Here is a 16,519-nt window from a genome sequence, read left to right as displayed (position 1 = left end):
TAGCATTTATTAGGCATCTTTTACACATCAGGCACTGTGCTAAGTCCTGGGGATACAAAGAAAAGCAAAAACAAACACCTACCCCTGCTCTCAAGGAAGGGAAGGGAATAAACGTTTATTGAGCACCTGCCAGGCATGGTCCTTACCATGTGGTTCTTACCACAACTCCAGAAGGTGGATGCTATTGTTGCCACCATTTTACAGATAAGGAAACTGAGGCAGATAGAGGTTCAGTGACTTGCCCAGGGTCACCCAACTAGTAAGTGTCTGAGACCAGATTTGAACTCAGATCTTTCTGACTCCAGGTCCAGTGCTGTGTGCACTGTGCAGCCCCTTACTGCCAGGGAGAAGTTCCCAGTCTAATGGGAGAGACAACTTGCAAAGACCTTTGTGTAAACAAGATATATACAGAATAAACTGGGGTGGTTGTTGTCTGTCCCTTGTTCCAGAAGAGGACTTTGGCATCAGGAGGGTGAGGTTACAACTTGCGAGTGAACTGGATTTAAGTGAGGCAGGGCTGCCAAGTCTCCATCTAGGAGGTAGATGCATATTTAAGCAATTGGGGTTAATGCAAGGTAATGGGGGGTGTTGGGGTGAGGATCAGGAAAAGCCTGGGGTGGGGTGAGGGGGGGGGTGGCTAGAGCCGAGCCTTGAAGGAGGCCTGGGAGTCTGGGGGTATAGGTGAGGAGGGAGAGACTTCCACGCCCAAGGGACAGAACCCATGGGATGTGGGAGAAGGGAGTGGCCAGGGAGGGGAGCTGACTCATTTTTATAACTATGTGGGAATGAGGGGCTGTGATGACCCTTCCCAGGAGCACTTGGAGGGTAAATGTGGGGTCTCCTTATCTTTGCTGAGCTTGCACACAAGTCTGGCCTCTGGACAAGTCATAACAACTTGAGAGTAGGGGCTATAGTAGATCCGCCATGCAGAGAAGGAAACTGAGGCTAGTGGTGCTTAAGTGACTTGCCCAGAGTCATACCAATTCAGGAAGCAGATGCCACTTCCTTCCCTTCAAAAGAGCTGGTCTCCAAGTTTGTTGAGAGGAAAGCACTTTGTAATAAGTGAGTATCTTATGATCCTATAGAAATGTAAGGATTACATGGCTGGAGAAGTCACACCTTTAGTTACTCAAAGGGGTGAATCTCTAATAGTGAAATCCCAGGGGCAGTGGCACAGCACAATGGCTATCCTGGGTGTGGAGTTTTCCAAGGTTCAAGTTGGTTACTTAGGTCTCAAGTGAGAGAACTCTGTGGGGTCAGGAACAGGACCCTGGATGTGCCTTGTATGGTGGCTATGTGTGACCTCCACCTGATTAGAATGGGATCTGGACCCCAAAAAGGAAAAGTCCTGGACCTTCCCATGTGGCCCAGGTCTCTAGACCTCCCTAGACCTCAATCCTTGATCCTTTCTAGACCCCAGTCTCCCTTAATAACATGATCCAGGTCCCTGGCATTCTACCTCCCAGTCACCCCAGCTTACTGGCCACTCCCATCCAGATCCTCATTAGACCCCTCCTCCAGTCACCCCAAACTACTTGGCCACTCCTAGATCCCTCCCACACTCTTTCTGTATATAAGGTCTATCTTGTCTCCATTAAGGTGCTCAGATTCTTAAGCTCTGGCCAATAGCTCAGACTCACTAGGAATCTCGCTCACCCCAGTCAGTGTTCTTTTTAATAAACCTTGTCTTTGCCTGAAATAAGGTGTAAGGAAGGTGAATTTTAGTGTGTGTAAGGTGGATTTTTGTTATTCTTTCTTGCAGTTTTCTTCCCAGGATCCATAGCCATAACAATCTCTACTTCCCAGGTGTTGGATATGAGTTCTGACGGTCATGGTTCAAAACAGTTTCTACTGCGCAGTTACGGTAGATATAGGGATGAAATGATGTAAAATTGTGAGGCTATTGCTGGCAATATGCCTTCTTTGTCTGTTGCCCTATAATGAAAGTGGGCACTGGTCAGTGACTGGGGATCCCCTTAGGAGTGAATCTGCAGGCTGGAATGTTGTTCTATGCCTTGATTGACCCCCATCAAGGCTTGGGAGGGGGAATCTGTGTGTTTGACTCAACCGACCCCTATTGAGGCTTCAGGGGACTTACAGGAGTGCACAAGTTGTGCTGGTCTCCATTAACCCCATTGAGATGCCCCCCCCTTTCATGCTGGTTCCTGCAAGAAGGCTTGTTAGGGAATGCTGTAGGAATAGGTGCTCCCATTATCAGCAAACTCCCTATAAGAAGACTAGACTAGAATAAAGTGAGCTTATTTAACCCCTTATTATGACTCTATTCCTGTCTTCCTGTCTGACTGGATCAAAAGTTAACCTGCTAATGAGATGCTAGAAGCCCTCCTGTGTCTCCTTCCTAAGAAATGGTGCAGTTGGTGTGTTTACCTGTGCAGCAAAAGTCTTGGGTCGAATTCATTTGGGCATGAACTATATTGTTACTATTTTGGGGTCCCAGCACCCCTGAACCCCTAAATCTCAACATATCCACCAATATCCCTCTCCTCCTGCCCAGTTCTTGGCTCTGCATCTTGGTGTGGGCCACCATGTGCCCACCATGTGCCCACCATGCTCTGGCTCCGACCATCTCCTGGGCCTGGGTCCACCCTGCCACCCCTCCCCCAACCTGAGAGGTCCTTGAGCCTGTGTCCATCCCCCTCTGCGTTCCCCGGGCACAGCCCAGGATCTGGCATCCAGCAGGCCTTCAGAAATGGAAATCCAGGAGAGTCCTCTCCTCCATTCCCCCAGAAGTTGGGGATTGCAGCTTTCTGACTTCAGCACCTTGTCTCATCTGTAGTCTCCCTCTGGAATATCGGTCTTCCCTTGCAGCCTTCCGAACCCAGAACATCCCATCCATAGGCAAAGGGGGTGGGGGATGGGAAGCTCCATTTGGGGGAAGTGCCTGGGCCCGACAATTCCACTTCCAGCTGTACTTCTGAATTTCCGGTCTTTAACTCGCTGGTACCCGCTCCCCGCACCTAGTTTCCATTTTTATGCCTTTCCTCATTAGAACGTAACCCTAATTCCCAGGGCAAGGAGCTTTTATTTTTTGCTCGTATTCCTACTCCCAGTGTACAGCACAGTGCTTGGCACATAGTAAAAGCTTAATAAACACGTGTCGACTTGTCTCCCCAGAAACAGAAAGAAACGGCAGACTCCAGACCAGGGCCCGGGGCAGTCTTGGAAACAACCTCTGCTTGGAGACTCTGCTCCCCTCTGTTCAGGAATTGGGGCTTGGGTTTGGTGTGAAGACGCACAACCACTGGCAGGAACCCCTGCCCATCCCCATCAAAGCCCGCAGTCCTCACACGGCTGGGGGCATGGGAGCGGGCAGAGACGCCTAGGGGTTCTGCGGGATGGGGGGGCCGCCCCAGGGCTTCTGCCCCGCCCCAGATAAGCGGGAGGCTCTGCCCCCCCCTCCCCCTCCCCCCCCCGCCCCGACAGCGGCTGCAGCAGCAGAAACCCTTGAGCTGGCCGTCGGCCGCCCGCCCGCCCAGGGTACAGCCTGGCCAGCCTCCCTTCGCCCTCAGCTCCTGGGCCCTGGCTTCAGAGGCTGGTCCGCCCCTTCCCGCCTCTGCCCCCGCCCCCTAGCCTCCCCCGCCCCGCCCCCCTCCCCGGGCTGGGGCGGCCCGGGAGGCAGGAGGCGGAGGAGGTGGAGGGAAGAGGAGGAGCCCCGGGGCGGACAGCTGGAGAGGAGTGGACCAGAGCTGAAGGGCGGACAGCCGGACGGCACGGGCCATGAGGCGGCCCCGGGTCCCGGCAGCCCCAGCCTGCAGCCGCCCCGAACCCCATGGCCCCCGGCGCCGCTCCGGCCCTGCACTTGTTCTTGGCCCTCAGCCTGTCGGGGCTCGGGGCCACCAGTCGCTACTGCCCCGAGCTGCCCCTGGACGGCTGCTTGTGCACGTCCGAGCGCGCCCAGGGACCCGGGCGGCGCGAGCTGCGCATCCGAGTGGCCTGTGCCGGAGGAGACCTGGTGGCCACGCCACAGCCTGAGCTGCTGCCCCGCTGGACCGTCAGCCTGTAAGTGGAGCCAGTTGGGAAGGGGGTAGCTGGGAAACTGAGGCAGGCACCCCGCGCTGCTGCCGAGTGGCGAAGTGGGACTCACATCTTGGGCCGCTGCCCCTGTCTGCCTCACTCGTGTGCCATGTCTGTGTATGCGCGAACCACCCAAGAGGGCCCCCTGCCCCGGGACTTGGGGACCTGGCAGCGAGTCAGCCCCCACTCCCAGGGGGAGGGGAAGAGCTGTGCCACGCGAGTCGGTTTGCCGTTTTCCCCACTCCTATCCAATGTTTCTTACTTGAAAGTGCAGCCTGTATCTCCCCTGGCCAGCTGGGGGCCGACCTGGCGGGGTGCTGGGCCCTGGACCAAGCCCAAGGGGCGGTTGGGGGCTCCTGGCTTTCCTAGGGCCCTTTGACCCCATCTGGTCAGTACCCTGTCCCTCCCTGCTGGAGCCCGGCCGGGGAGGGGGGCTCGTGGCTGCACCCCTGCCCTGAGAAGGATAAAACCAGGAACACCCTGACCCAACTAACATCTGGGGAACTTTTCTGCTTGTAAAAGTTTCGGAAAAGTTAGACACCAGAAGAACAGGTCCTTGGCTGAACTTGGCTTCTGGGCGGCCAAGCCTGCTAGGAATGGATGTAGCATTTAGTGTCTTGTCAGAGCTTGGGGACCAGCGTGCCCTCTAGCGCCATCCCCCAACCCCAGCCCCCAAGGCCCTCCCAGCTTTCCTAGCCTCCTGTCCTACTAGACCCCTACCCCCAGCTCCCACACTCTTAGGCTTCCCTAGTCCCCCTCCTGCCCTGCTCCCCCACACCAGGCCCTCCCAGCGTTCCCCACCCTTTTGTGCTTTGGAAGGCTTTCCGGAAACTGACCACTTGAGTTCTACCTCTTTAGACGATTTCACTCGAGGGGTCAGTGTTTGTTTTGGAAAGGTTCATGGTGTTTTCCTTTTCGGAATGAGCAGAATTTGCCCTGGTCAGTCTGTCTCTGGGTCCTTCTTTTCCTGAAACATTCACTGACCAGGATGGAGAGGCATTCAGGGTGCCATGGTCCAGTCGAGGCCGACACCCCCCGCCTCTCCTCCCTCCCACCCCCTTTCCCCTCAGCCTCCCAGCAGGCAGCTCACCAGGAGCCTGAAAACAACCGGAAAGGAGAATTTGTTTAAACCGAGTGGAGCAAGAGGGAAAGGCAGGAGTGGGTGGAGTGAGGAAGGCCTCTGCTACCTGAGAGCAAAGCTGCTATCACCCCCACCCCCAGCCACGGGGAGGTCTGCAGGGCATAGGCTGCTGCTGGACCTTTCAGACCAGAAGCAAATTGGCTCCTGGGCCTCTATTTAATGGGGCCACGTCTGAGGACCGAGCCATGATGAGGGTCAATGAAGGCAGACTTGAGGGTCAAAAGACTGCTGCAGGAGAAGGGAGAGGGGAGGTCACGGTCATGGGCCCATCCTGGAAATGACTCCAAGCGAAGCCATCACTCCCTCCCTCCTCTGCCCTGGCCTCTGGGCCTCGCCTGCTCAATGTTCTTCTGTTGACAGTTCATGCTGTGAACATCTTCACTGCTCACTGTGCTTTTCCTCAAGTCATCACTTTCTGGAAGACGCCTGGTAAAGAGAGAATAATTGACCACATCTGGAGAGCGTCAGCCTGTCACTATACAGATGTGACGTGTATGCTGCAGCCTCCACTTTCAGAGCTGTTTGAGCTAATGGGCAGGCTAATTATTCTCAGGGAGACGGCCTCTAGGCCGAAGAAGGGTGGGTGTGTGTGTGTATGTGTGTGTGTGTGTCTGTGTCTGTGTGTGTCTGTGTGTGTGTCTGTGTCTGTGTGTGCATGTGTACCCTGACCTCACTCTCCTTCCATAAGTTTGGAGCCAGAGCTGGACTCCTAGGCTTCTTTGGGAGTCTGGGCTGCTAGTTTCCCCTCCCCTTTTTATCCCCCCCAAAATTACCGTGTTTTTTTTTTGTGCATGCTGAGAGCTCCCTTTTTTTTTCTGTCTTTGTAGCACCTAGCATCGAACTGGCACATAGTAGGTACTTTAAAAACTGCTTGTAGATTCATTGGTTCATACCCTCCAAATCTTTTGAATTTCCCCCAAAGAGCAGAAAATGGGCCTGAATCATGAATCCCAACTTCACTCCCCCCTTCCCCACTCTGCCACTCCCCCCCTCATCCTGGCCTGAGGCTTCTTCCTTCTTTCTTTCACTGTGAAATATTTAAGTAGCAATTGTGATGAGGTTAAGTTTGGCCCCATGGGATTCAGCATTCACTGAGGGTGCTGAGCAGGGGGCTGGGATGGGTGGTGGGAAGCCCCAGATATGGGGTCTGGCAGCAGGCTAAAGAAGTGATCTGTCATAGATCCTCATCCCCACTTGAGCACTAAGCAAACACATAGTAAAGCAGTATGCCATCCGATGCCAGGTTGTTTGAGCTAATTCTGAGCTGGTCACTTCTGGTTTTCAAATCTGCAGCAAGCCAGCTGGCCAAAACAGAGCCAGTCCCTAACACAGAGATTTTGCAATTTGTGAGGAAGCTTAGCAGAGGGGACAAACAGGAAGCATTGATTAAGCACCTACTAAGTGCCAGGCACTGAAAAAATCCTAGGGATACAAAGAGACACAAACAGTAGCTCTAGCTCTCAAGAAGTTCATGGTCTAATTCTGGAGGGTATGGCAGAAAAAATCCAGGAGAACAACTCGGTACAAACGAGATTTCTACAGGGTCAATCAGATAATCAATGGAGGGAAGGCATTACCATGAAGGGAAACTTTTAAGTGAGAGGGAGAGGAAATACATTTATCCAAGTGAAGAGAAAGCTAACTGGGGCCATTTGCCCCAAGGAAAGTCTGAGCAAGTTAGCCTGCCCTCAGGCAACAGGGAAACTGAGGGTGGGCTGCTGAAGCTGAGGCTTTCCAAGGGTCTTGTAAGTCCCCCAGGCTTAGCTCTCTTGGGGTTCCTATGTGCATACATGGACATGCAGGGGTGCCATCAGGAATCCAAGCATAGGAGGCAGAAAGTTTGAGTGGTGGCTGGGTGGTGAGGGCAGGGCTCTCCACATGGAGGGCTGGAGGCCCTGGATGGGGAAGCAGACCGGGCCTACCCATCCCTCTGTCTGTCTGTCTGTGTTAGACAGTCTGCTTGTTGATCATGAGCCAGAGCCTGGAACCAGGGAGCTGGACGATCAGAACATGGACAGGAATTGCCCACAGTGCTCTGAGGTTCTCCTAGAATGAAACTGATGGACAAGGGCTTCTCCATCTGCTGGGGACACATTTATGGGGCCCCTGTCAGAGAAGTGGGAAATAAGTAAGAGTGAGCAGGGGCTTTGATCCAGGTGACCAGGCCTGCTGCCTCAGGCACATTTTTGCACTAACCCCCAGGGCTCTCTGTGCTCATGTGCCGCTACCAGACCTTCAGCTCACAGCTGGCAAGCTCTCCTGCTCTGGTGAATGGAGCAGGGAAGGAGGGCAATTGGCCTGTTAGCTGACTAGTGATGAATGTCCCCAGAGTCGCTTTACGAACTGATTCCCTACAGACACTGAAGGTGGTTCCCCCTCAGTTGTGGTTTGTGATGCCTAACTTGGGGCTCCATCCCCTGCACCACAGGGAGCCCCTTCGCTGTCTCATCAGACAGAATACTGTGGCCAAGCTGCTCTGGAAATGGCTGACTGGCTTGGGGGGGACTTCATGGTAAGCCAGGCCAGGGGAGCTGCAGAGCAGGGCTCCAGGGAGCAGAGGCCCAGGCCGCCGGGCAGTCCATCTGCAAAGGGCAGACGCTGGGCAAAGGCCAGGGGGAGGGGGCCTGCTCTATCAGTATCAGGTGGGGGCTGCTCGACAGACAGCTGCATAGTCCACAGGCCAGGCCAAGAGGAATGAGGGGGTGAGGCTGAGGTCAGTAGGAGGCCAGGGCCCTTGTCTGGGATGCTTTCCAGGGATCTCCAGGCTGTCTGACCAAGGCTGTGGCTGCAGCTGCAAGTCCCCCACCTAGGACCCTCCCTCCTCACCTTCCCACTCCCAGGCTAGGGCTGTTCTGGGTTAAAGGGGTTGGCTGTTCTGGGGCTAGAGTTTAGGAGGCCCCAGGAGGTGGGACATGGGATCATGGGTCCTGACTGTCTGTCCAGTGCCCTGAGGCTTGTAATGAAGCAATGCTCTGGCACCTGGGCCTGCATTGTGAAGGGAGACATTATCAGGACTCACTGTCCTCTGGTGATCCACTTGTGGCCAATCGCTTTAGCCCAGGCCACATGGATCCCATTGGGGATTTCATGGATTCAGCCCAAGTGTGGATGAAGGAAGAGAAATACTTGTAGCCAAGCACGCAGAGCCCTGAGGATCCTCCCTCTTTAGGGAGATGCTGACAGTGGAAGGGTCCCCTTGTGGACAGCCCGTGTGGGTGTTCTGGAATAGGTCCAAGTGATTCCCATCTAACCTGCTAGAGGGCAGATGGTTCTCCGGAGCCGAAGGATGCAGGTCATCCTGGTTTTCCTAGTGAGGCTTAACTCACTCTATCTCAGTGGCCACAGACAGTGATTCTTAATCAGCAAAACCTTCTCCCTCCACTGAGGACTGCTCTGTTTGGAAGGATGTCCCTCAGCTTCTGGCCAGGCTACTTTGGAGGGCCCCCTCTACTCCATTTGCCCCCTGGCTCTGCCTGCCACCATCTCTGTTTCTTAGGCCTACTGTTTCTCAGAAATGCTTGATTCTCATGGCTCCCAAGTCTGGAATTCCCAATTCTGTTTATATTTACCTCCTCCCCTTCCCCCACCCTCATCCCTAGGGCTGACTGTGTACTACAGTCTTGTCTGGACTGACCTCTAGGCCCTTCTCATCTTTCCCTCTTGTTCTGACCTCACTTGCCCTCTGTCCATTTGGGATTCCAAAGTCCATCATTTCTATAACACCTTCTCAAGAGCCAGCCCTCAGCTGTGACTCCCATGTTCCACGTGCCCGGACTAGGCAACTTTATCTGCTCTGCTCACCTCAAAAACAAACTGTCCAGGAGAAAATGATGGAACCAGACATTCTTGGCTCTGGGTCTCAGCTGCTCCTCACAGAGACTCAATGATTTTCCTCTTCATTGTTTTGTTTATAGAACTCTAGAGCCTCATACCTGAAAAGGCTCCCAGGAGCCCCCACCCCAGCACCCCATCTGAGCTAGTATCACTTCCACAATGTACCTGACAGGGAGAGCATCCCATTCTCAGCTGGGCCTGCTCTCCTCACTGAGGTCTTCTGGACATCAAGCCTAAAGCTGCTTCTCTTTAGTTCCCAGTCATTTTGGGACCCCTCCGGGGTCAAGTAGCACAAGGCTAATCTGATATCGCATGACAGCCCTGGGAATCTCCTATCTCCCCCACCCCCAGTCATAATATTCTCTAGGCTACACATGTCCAGTTCTCCCAACCAGGGATGTTTCCTTCCTAAAATGCAGCTGACCACAGCTGCAGTCTGGGTAGGGCAGAGTAGAGAGTGCAAGTGTCCTCCTTGTCCCTGGTGCTTAGGACTCTCCTAAAGCAGACCTTATGGCTAACTATCCCATTCATATGAGCTCCAAGCCTTTATCCGATAAACTGATGCCCAGCCATGCCTCCATTGTCTTCTGGAGAGCCCCACCCAGAGATCTGCCTAATGCTTCAGGCGAGATTGCTTGGGAGAGATGCACCTCCCTCCCTAGGGAGAGGCCTCAGATGTGGTTTGTTGAGATGAAGCCAGGAGGCTCTTGGTGATCGCTTTCTGAGGGCTCACAAACCATCCCTCTGTTTACTAGAATTCTGCCAGGTATTGAAGACAAAGTTAGTGACTTACAGTTTGTTGGTTTCTCTCATTTCATTTTTGAGCATTGTGATGGCCCCGGCGTTGCAGTGTCTCTTTTGCTCCACACAGTCCTTTTCTTAACAATCCAGCCACCTGTCGGACCTTTTGGCCCCCTGGGCTGGGGTTTGCTCAGTCCTTGACTTTCCCTCTCTTCCTCCCGGCCAGCTCAATATGCTCAGGTTATCGGATGGTCTCTTTATTTCTCCCAGGTTTCAGCCATTTGTGGTTTGTCCTGCCAAGCCAAGGATGTTGATGTGAGGTGAGAGGCTTAGACTCCTTGCCATGATCTCACCTTCTCCAGGCTCTGCTGGTCCTTTCCCTTCTTTGTTCCTATGTGGCCCCCAGCCTGGTGCACACAGAACAGAGTCTCTGCTCAGGAATTTGATGTTTCTGTGTGACTTGGACTTTAAAGTGTCATCTTATCGATGCTTCCTGATTTCGTATCACATTCATTTCCAAATCCATGCTCTCCCTGGCCCCAGGAGCTCCCCAAGTACCAAAAACTTCAAAAGAGAAAACAGCATTGCAGCAAAATTAACCAGCAGTTACTTAGTGGCCAGTCTGGCCATATATGCAATGTTCTGCCCCCATAGTCCCCCACATTTACAATGATAAGAGACATTTTCTCAAGTCTTCCTGGGCCAAACTTGGACATATCATTCTCCCATAATTCAATTTTGTCTTGGCAGTTATTTGAAAGCCTTCAAGAAAGCCTTTCAAGAAAGTGGCTAAAACTCCCACACCCTTTGATTGAAAGATACCACTGTTAGGCATCTACCCCAAGGAGGTCAATGACAAAAAGACAGGCCCCATAGACAGGCCACCAAAATATTCCTAGCAGCACTTTTTGTAGTATCTAAGATCTAGACCTAATTGTTTGTGGTATGGCTAACCATAGCTTAAGAATGTATGAGGATATTCCTCCACTGTAAGAAATGGTAAACATGATAAATGGATGAATGAAGAATTTAAGTACTGCATTGTGCCAAACCCTGAAGATATAAAAAAAAGTCAGGGGGTCCAGGCTCTCTGGGGACTCCCATTCTAATGGAGGAGAAAGCACAGAAGGAAGGTCTCAGTTGCAAGTCCAGTGGATGGGTCATATAGCTACATCCCAGGTCTTTACCATACAGCCCAAAGCAGAAGGTCAGGCCTCTTCTTCTGTGTCATTTCTGTGATAAAATGGCATCAGTTTCTGATGTTGGACCATTGGACAGGGCCAAGGATTTGGGTGACAAAAACTTTCTTTCTAGGGTCTTCAGGAGCTGAGGCTGCAGCCCTTGTGGGAACAGGTCCAGGCTTCATCTTTACAAGGGAAGCTTCCCAGGATCATGTGTCTGAGCTGGAATCCTGGTTTTTCCAGCCTCTTGGGTCCAGGGTCCTGGGCTGTCTTCATCAGGACAAGAGGGAAGATGGTGGTCAAGATGTTACTGTAGGAGGGGGCATCTGGGTGGTGCAGTGGATAGAGCACTGGCCCTGGAGTCAGGAGGACCTGAGTTCAAATCCAGCCTCAGACACTTGACACTTACTAGCTATGTGACCCTGGGAAAGTCACTTAACCCCATTGCCTAGCCAAAAAAAAATAGATAAAAGATGTTACTGAAGAAAGTTGGACCTACCTGGCAACTGCTGCCTCCCTTTGCTCCCTCTGGGGGCCTAGCTGCTTCAGCTGGATGGGCTTGCCTGCCCTGTGGGTGGTTAGGATGGCTGACCCCATCTGTACAGGACTTATTTCCCCAGATGATAGCTGTGAGAGTTAGGCTGGAAGCAGGACCAGTGTTCTGGGAGGTGCATCCTACCACCTTTAGGGCTCCGGGGTTATCTCCCTATTGGTGCGAAAAGATGTGAAAACATACTGTCCTTCCTTCCTTGAAGAGGTGGGGGATGATACATGTGGAATACTGCATAGAACATCAGATTTTGTTGATGCATTCTTTTGCCAAGCTTTCTTTCCTCTTTTAAAAAATTCCTTGTCATGAGAGATAGCTCTCAGGAGAGTGGGGGTGAGTGAGATATTTTGGGAACTGTAGGTGGTATATAGAGAGAAGAAATCAATAACAATTTTTTAAAGAAAAAAAAAATCAGTTTTACCTTTTTCCCCCAGAAATCAAAGTCACTGGCTTATGATTTATAGAATGTTTTCTTCTTCCTGAAAAAGAGAAATAAATGGAGAATAAAAAGACAATAGGGAGCCATGGGAGTTTATTGAATAGGGGATGACATAGTCAGACCTTCACTTTTGGAAAATTACTCTAGTGACTATGGAGGATGGACTGGAATGGGGAGAGATTTGAGGCAGGCAGACTCACCAGCAGCTATTGCAATAGTCCAGGGGTGCAGGATGGGGAGTAAAGAGAAAGGGGCATATTGGTGAGATGGGCAGAGATGACATTGACAAGAGATGCTGCAGAGGTGAAATCGCAAGGCCTTGGCACCATATTGGATCTTGGGGGTGTGAGAAAAGAGGAAGCGGAGGTGGCTTCTTTCAAGAAGTGTAGCTGAGAAAGGAAAAAAGATAGAGGACAATCACAATTGGGGATGGAGAATAGGGACCTAATGAGGGATTTATTTTATTTTTAGGATGGGTGTGTTTGCAGGCAGCTGGGAAGGAGACAGGAGATAGAGAGACTGATAGAAAATTCCAGGGAGCGGGAATGCCAGAGAGGCAATCTGTGGGATCAAACAGGAGGGGACAGGATGGAAGCTCAGTGTAGAGGTGTTGGTCTTGGTGAGAAGGGTCACCTCTGCATCAGTCTGGAGTAAAGGGGAGCAATGGTTGAATGCCAGGCCCTTGTGAAAAGGGGGAGGGGGCAGAGGGGCCTTTGGCTGTGAAAGGCCTCAATTGTGTCCTCAGCTCTGGGGCTGGGGGAGGGCTACCCCAGGAGGCTGGAGGAGAGAAGGGAAGGGCTTGAAGGCTCTATGTGCTACACTTGTTCTTCTGCCCACTCCTCAAGATCTTGTGACACAGCTTCCCCATTCCTGGCACATGGTAGGCACATAGGTGCATTGTTGCATTAACAAACACCCACATTTAGGGGTCTGAAAGAGGATGAAGCACCAGGGGATAAAAAAAAATGGGGAATAAGATACCATACCTGCCCTCAGAGGGCTTGCAATCTAGCTGAGCATGGTGCTTGATGGTAGGTGGAAGGTGGGTTAAGGAGGAGGCCCCAAAGGTAGGTTGGGGGCAGGGTGGGGGGAGGAGTCGATAGAGCCCTAGGTATGGGGTCTAGCCGAAGAAGGAGCAAGGAAGGGGAGGGAGGAAGTGGGAGAAGTGGCATGCCCCTGGTAGGAACTGGCTTGCTGGACCAAGGCATGAGGATTCCAACACACTTGCAGGCCTGGAGCCGTACCAGGAACTGGACGGAATGTGGCCAAGGTCTCAATCTGTTGATTCGGTCTGGAACACCATAAATGTCTTCAGCATGTGGCCACTTTCACCTGTCCTTGTCAGGTCCCCTTCTGTCCTCACTCACCGTCTCTCGACTCTGTCTAACCCCTATTGCCTCTGTGCCTCCAGAGCATCTGTCCTTCTCACCTGTCGGCCCCTGCTCCCCAGTCTTCAGGGGCTCCCTATGTGACTCCCCCACAAGTGACTCCTGGCGCCTCCTACCTTTCCCATCTTTCTCCTCTTTAGTCCCCTCGGCACTCTCCATTCCCTCAAACTGGTCTGGGGCTTCATCTCCCTCCAGTCTGTCCCCCTCACCCCCAGCTCATAGAACCCTGCTTCCTTCACTGCAGAGATGCCTCCTTCTCTGCCTCTGTTTCTATTTCTTTCCTAATCTGCTTTTAGAGCAGGAAGGTACCTCAGGGAGTGTTGGGATTAATGCCCTCATTTGGCAGAAGAGTTCACTGAGGTGCAGACAAGTTAGGGGACTTGTCCAGGGTCACCCAGGCATTCTGTGGCAGAGCCAGGCTTGGGACCCAAGTCCTCTGACCCCAAATCCCAAGCCCTGACCACTGGACCACACTCCCTGCTTCAAGAAGCTCTCCGCTCTGTTTGCCTCAGGGTCCCAACACCAAGCCTGGGGCTGGTCTAGATGATTGTGCTTGCTCTGGCTTCTGGATTTGTGTTCCATGAGGGCCCCGGAGAGGCCGAGTCAAATAGGGAGTGAGTGATGAGGGCAGGAGCCCACTAAGGTTGGCCTCTGGTTAGGGTTCAAGTTCAGAGTAACAGTGTAGGAAGCAGGCTGGCTGAGGGGAATGAGAGCAGAGGAGATCCCTGAAGGGGGAATGAAGGGGCTTCCCCAAAGCCCCAGGCCCAGGCTGCCTCACCCTGTTGGTCTTTGGCAGGTCCAGATTGTGGCCAGTGTGAGGGGCAGTTGAGGAACCTGCTTTGGTTTGTGGGGAGCTTGTCACCTGTCACAGGGACGATGGGTACCAAGCACTTATCACCAGGGCCCACACTCAACCAGCCCCTGAGAGGGCAAGGGCGAGGAGGAGAGATGTGGCTGGCTGGTCGGATGACCATCCCTCGTCAGCCCAGAGGCCCCCAGGATGATCCCTGAGCCTTTAGTCTGTGTTAGGTTTGTGGTCATTCTGCAGCAGGGGCAAAGCTGTCCTGCTCTGGAAGGAGGGCTGCTGCCAGACAGGGGTCTGTGGGCTTCTGCCCCACCCCCACCCCCAGCCAGGCTGACCTTCCATGGAGGCCGGCTGCCTCTGCTTCTTGCTGCTACTGTCGGGCCTCAGTGGCTGAGCACTCTGAGCCAGACAGGGGGATGGGACTGGCCCAGTTAGGGTTAGAACCAGGGATGGGAACAAGAAGAAGCCAGCCCTTTCCCTGCTATAAAAAGCTGAGCCTTCCAGGTGCCCTGACTGTGCCCCAGAAACGTCAAGAAGGGTTTGCATTTTGCTGACATCTGTTCATAGAGTCCAACCTATTGGCTTTCCTCTGCCATCCCCACCTGAGCCTCACCGAGTGTCCTGGGGATGGACCAGAGAGCATTTCTCTGCAGCCTCTAGATTCAGTGTGTGTGTGTGTGTGTGTGTGTGAGCATATGTGTGTGCATGTCTGTATGTGTATGTATGTGTGTGTCTGTGTTTGAGTGTATATGTATATATATGTGTTTCTTTGTATCTGTATGCATGCATGTATATGTGTATACATATGTGCCTGTGTATGTGTGTACATGTTTGTGTGATTTAGAACATTTTTTTCATATGACTATACGTAACTTTAGTTTCTTCCTCTGAAAACTGCCTGTCCATATCCTTTGACCATTTATCAATTGGGGAATGACTTGTATTCTTATAAAGTTTACTCAGTTCTCTATATATTTGAGAAATGAGGCCTTTATCAGAGACACTGGTTATAAAAATTGCTTCCCAGCTTTCTGCTTCCCTTCTAATCTTGGTTGCATTGGCTTGTTTGTACAAAAATTTTTCAATTTTATGTAATCAAAATGGTCCGTTTTGCATTTCATAATGTTCTCTAGCTCTTCTTTGGTCCTAAATTCTTCTCTTCTCCATAGATCTGACAAGGAAACTATTCTTTGCTTTCCTAATTTGCTTATGGTATCGGTCTTTATGTCTAAATCCTGTACCCATTTCGACCTTATCTTGGCAGAGGGTGTAAGGTGTTGGTCTCTGCCTAGTTTCTGCCATCCTCTTTTCCAGTTTTCCCAGTAGTTTTTGTCAAATAGTGAGTTCTTATCCCAGAAGCTGGACTCTTTGGGTTCATCAAGCAGTAGATTACCATAGTCATTGACTGCTGTGTCTTGCATACCTATCCTATTCTAGTGATCCACCACTCCATTTCTTAGCCAGTACCAAGTAGTTTGGATGCAGGAGGTATCTTCTAAATCTTCCAAGGGTGAAGGGGCTGATGCTAACCCTGAGGTCAGGGAGGAGGAAAGAGGGAAGGAGGAGGGGAGTGGGATGGGAGCAAAGTGGCATGGGTAGCAGCAGTGATGTCGTCCCTCCTCCCATTGCACACACTTTTGGAGGGTGTGGTCTCCTAAGACTTCCAGCTGACCCCTTCACCCATTGCCTTATTAGGGCCAATCCAAGAATCCATCTTGTCAAGTTACCTTTTTGGTCCTAAATCTGTGCTCCAGGCCATTGGCCGCCTCTCCCAGCCTTGTCTTCCCTGGGGCTGGATAAGTGTGCCATCAATGTCCATGGATCGACAGTCAAACAGCACAGGGCCAAGCTCAGACCCTGGCCTGGCAGCTCTGAAGGAGATGGAATCCCTAATAACTCTTGGGGTCCAGCCATGGCTTTTAGCCAAATCCACCAACGACCCCAGGGAGGAGCCTGGGGGTGTGTTCCAGGCCCTTCACAACTCTTGATTTTAGTCATCTCCTGCCCCTCCACCTTGTGAGAAGAGGAGCTGACTGTTCTGAATCAGGAAAGGCCTCAGGAAGCTGCCTTGGAACGTGCCTGGGTCCCATGTTTGGTCTGTGATACCTTGAGGGCACATGGGCTGAATCTGTGGGTCCCTCCTCCTGTGTCCTTCCTGGTCCCGTTTTCTCATAGTCACACCAGCCCTCTGAAACAAATGTGAGTAACCCTGTGAAAAAACTGAGGCTGAAAAGGATCAAGTCACTTGACCCTGGAGGTGATCCAGCATTCAACAAACATTTAGCACCTACTGTGTGCCTGGTACTGTGCCAAACTTTGGGGGTGCAAAGAAAAAGCAAAAACAACCCAAAACTCTCCTCTCAAGGAGGGTAACATTCTAAGCCCTATCATTCAGAACCCATGAG

The 16,519-nt window shown here is 52.1% G+C and overlaps 1 protein-coding gene across 1 annotated transcript in view; it reads left to right on the top strand.

Annotated features, from left to right (window-relative positions):
* The first annotated feature begins 3,645 nt into the window (after nt 1–3,645).
* Nucleotides 3,646–16,519, top strand: part of ADGRA1 (adhesion G protein-coupled receptor A1) — a 288,662-nt gene continuing 275,788 nt past the window's right edge. Inside the window, exon 1 of the mRNA XM_020973047.2 lies at nt 3,646–4,020. Within this exon, the coding sequence (XP_020828706.1) occupies nt 3,791–4,020 (230 nt within the window). The 5' untranslated portion in view covers nt 3,646–3,790. The remainder of the gene's footprint in view (nt 4,021–16,519) is intronic.

This window comes from Phascolarctos cinereus, unplaced genomic scaffold (genome assembly GCF_003287225.1).
Source record: "Phascolarctos cinereus isolate Bilbo 61053 unplaced genomic scaffold, phaCin_HiC Scaffold_3;HRSCAF=262, whole genome shotgun sequence".
NCBI classification, from domain to species: domain Eukaryota; kingdom Metazoa; phylum Chordata; class Mammalia; order Diprotodontia; family Phascolarctidae; genus Phascolarctos; species Phascolarctos cinereus.
The sequence above is the reverse complement of the archived record's forward strand: the minus strand, read 5'-3'. Positions and strand labels throughout refer to the sequence as shown.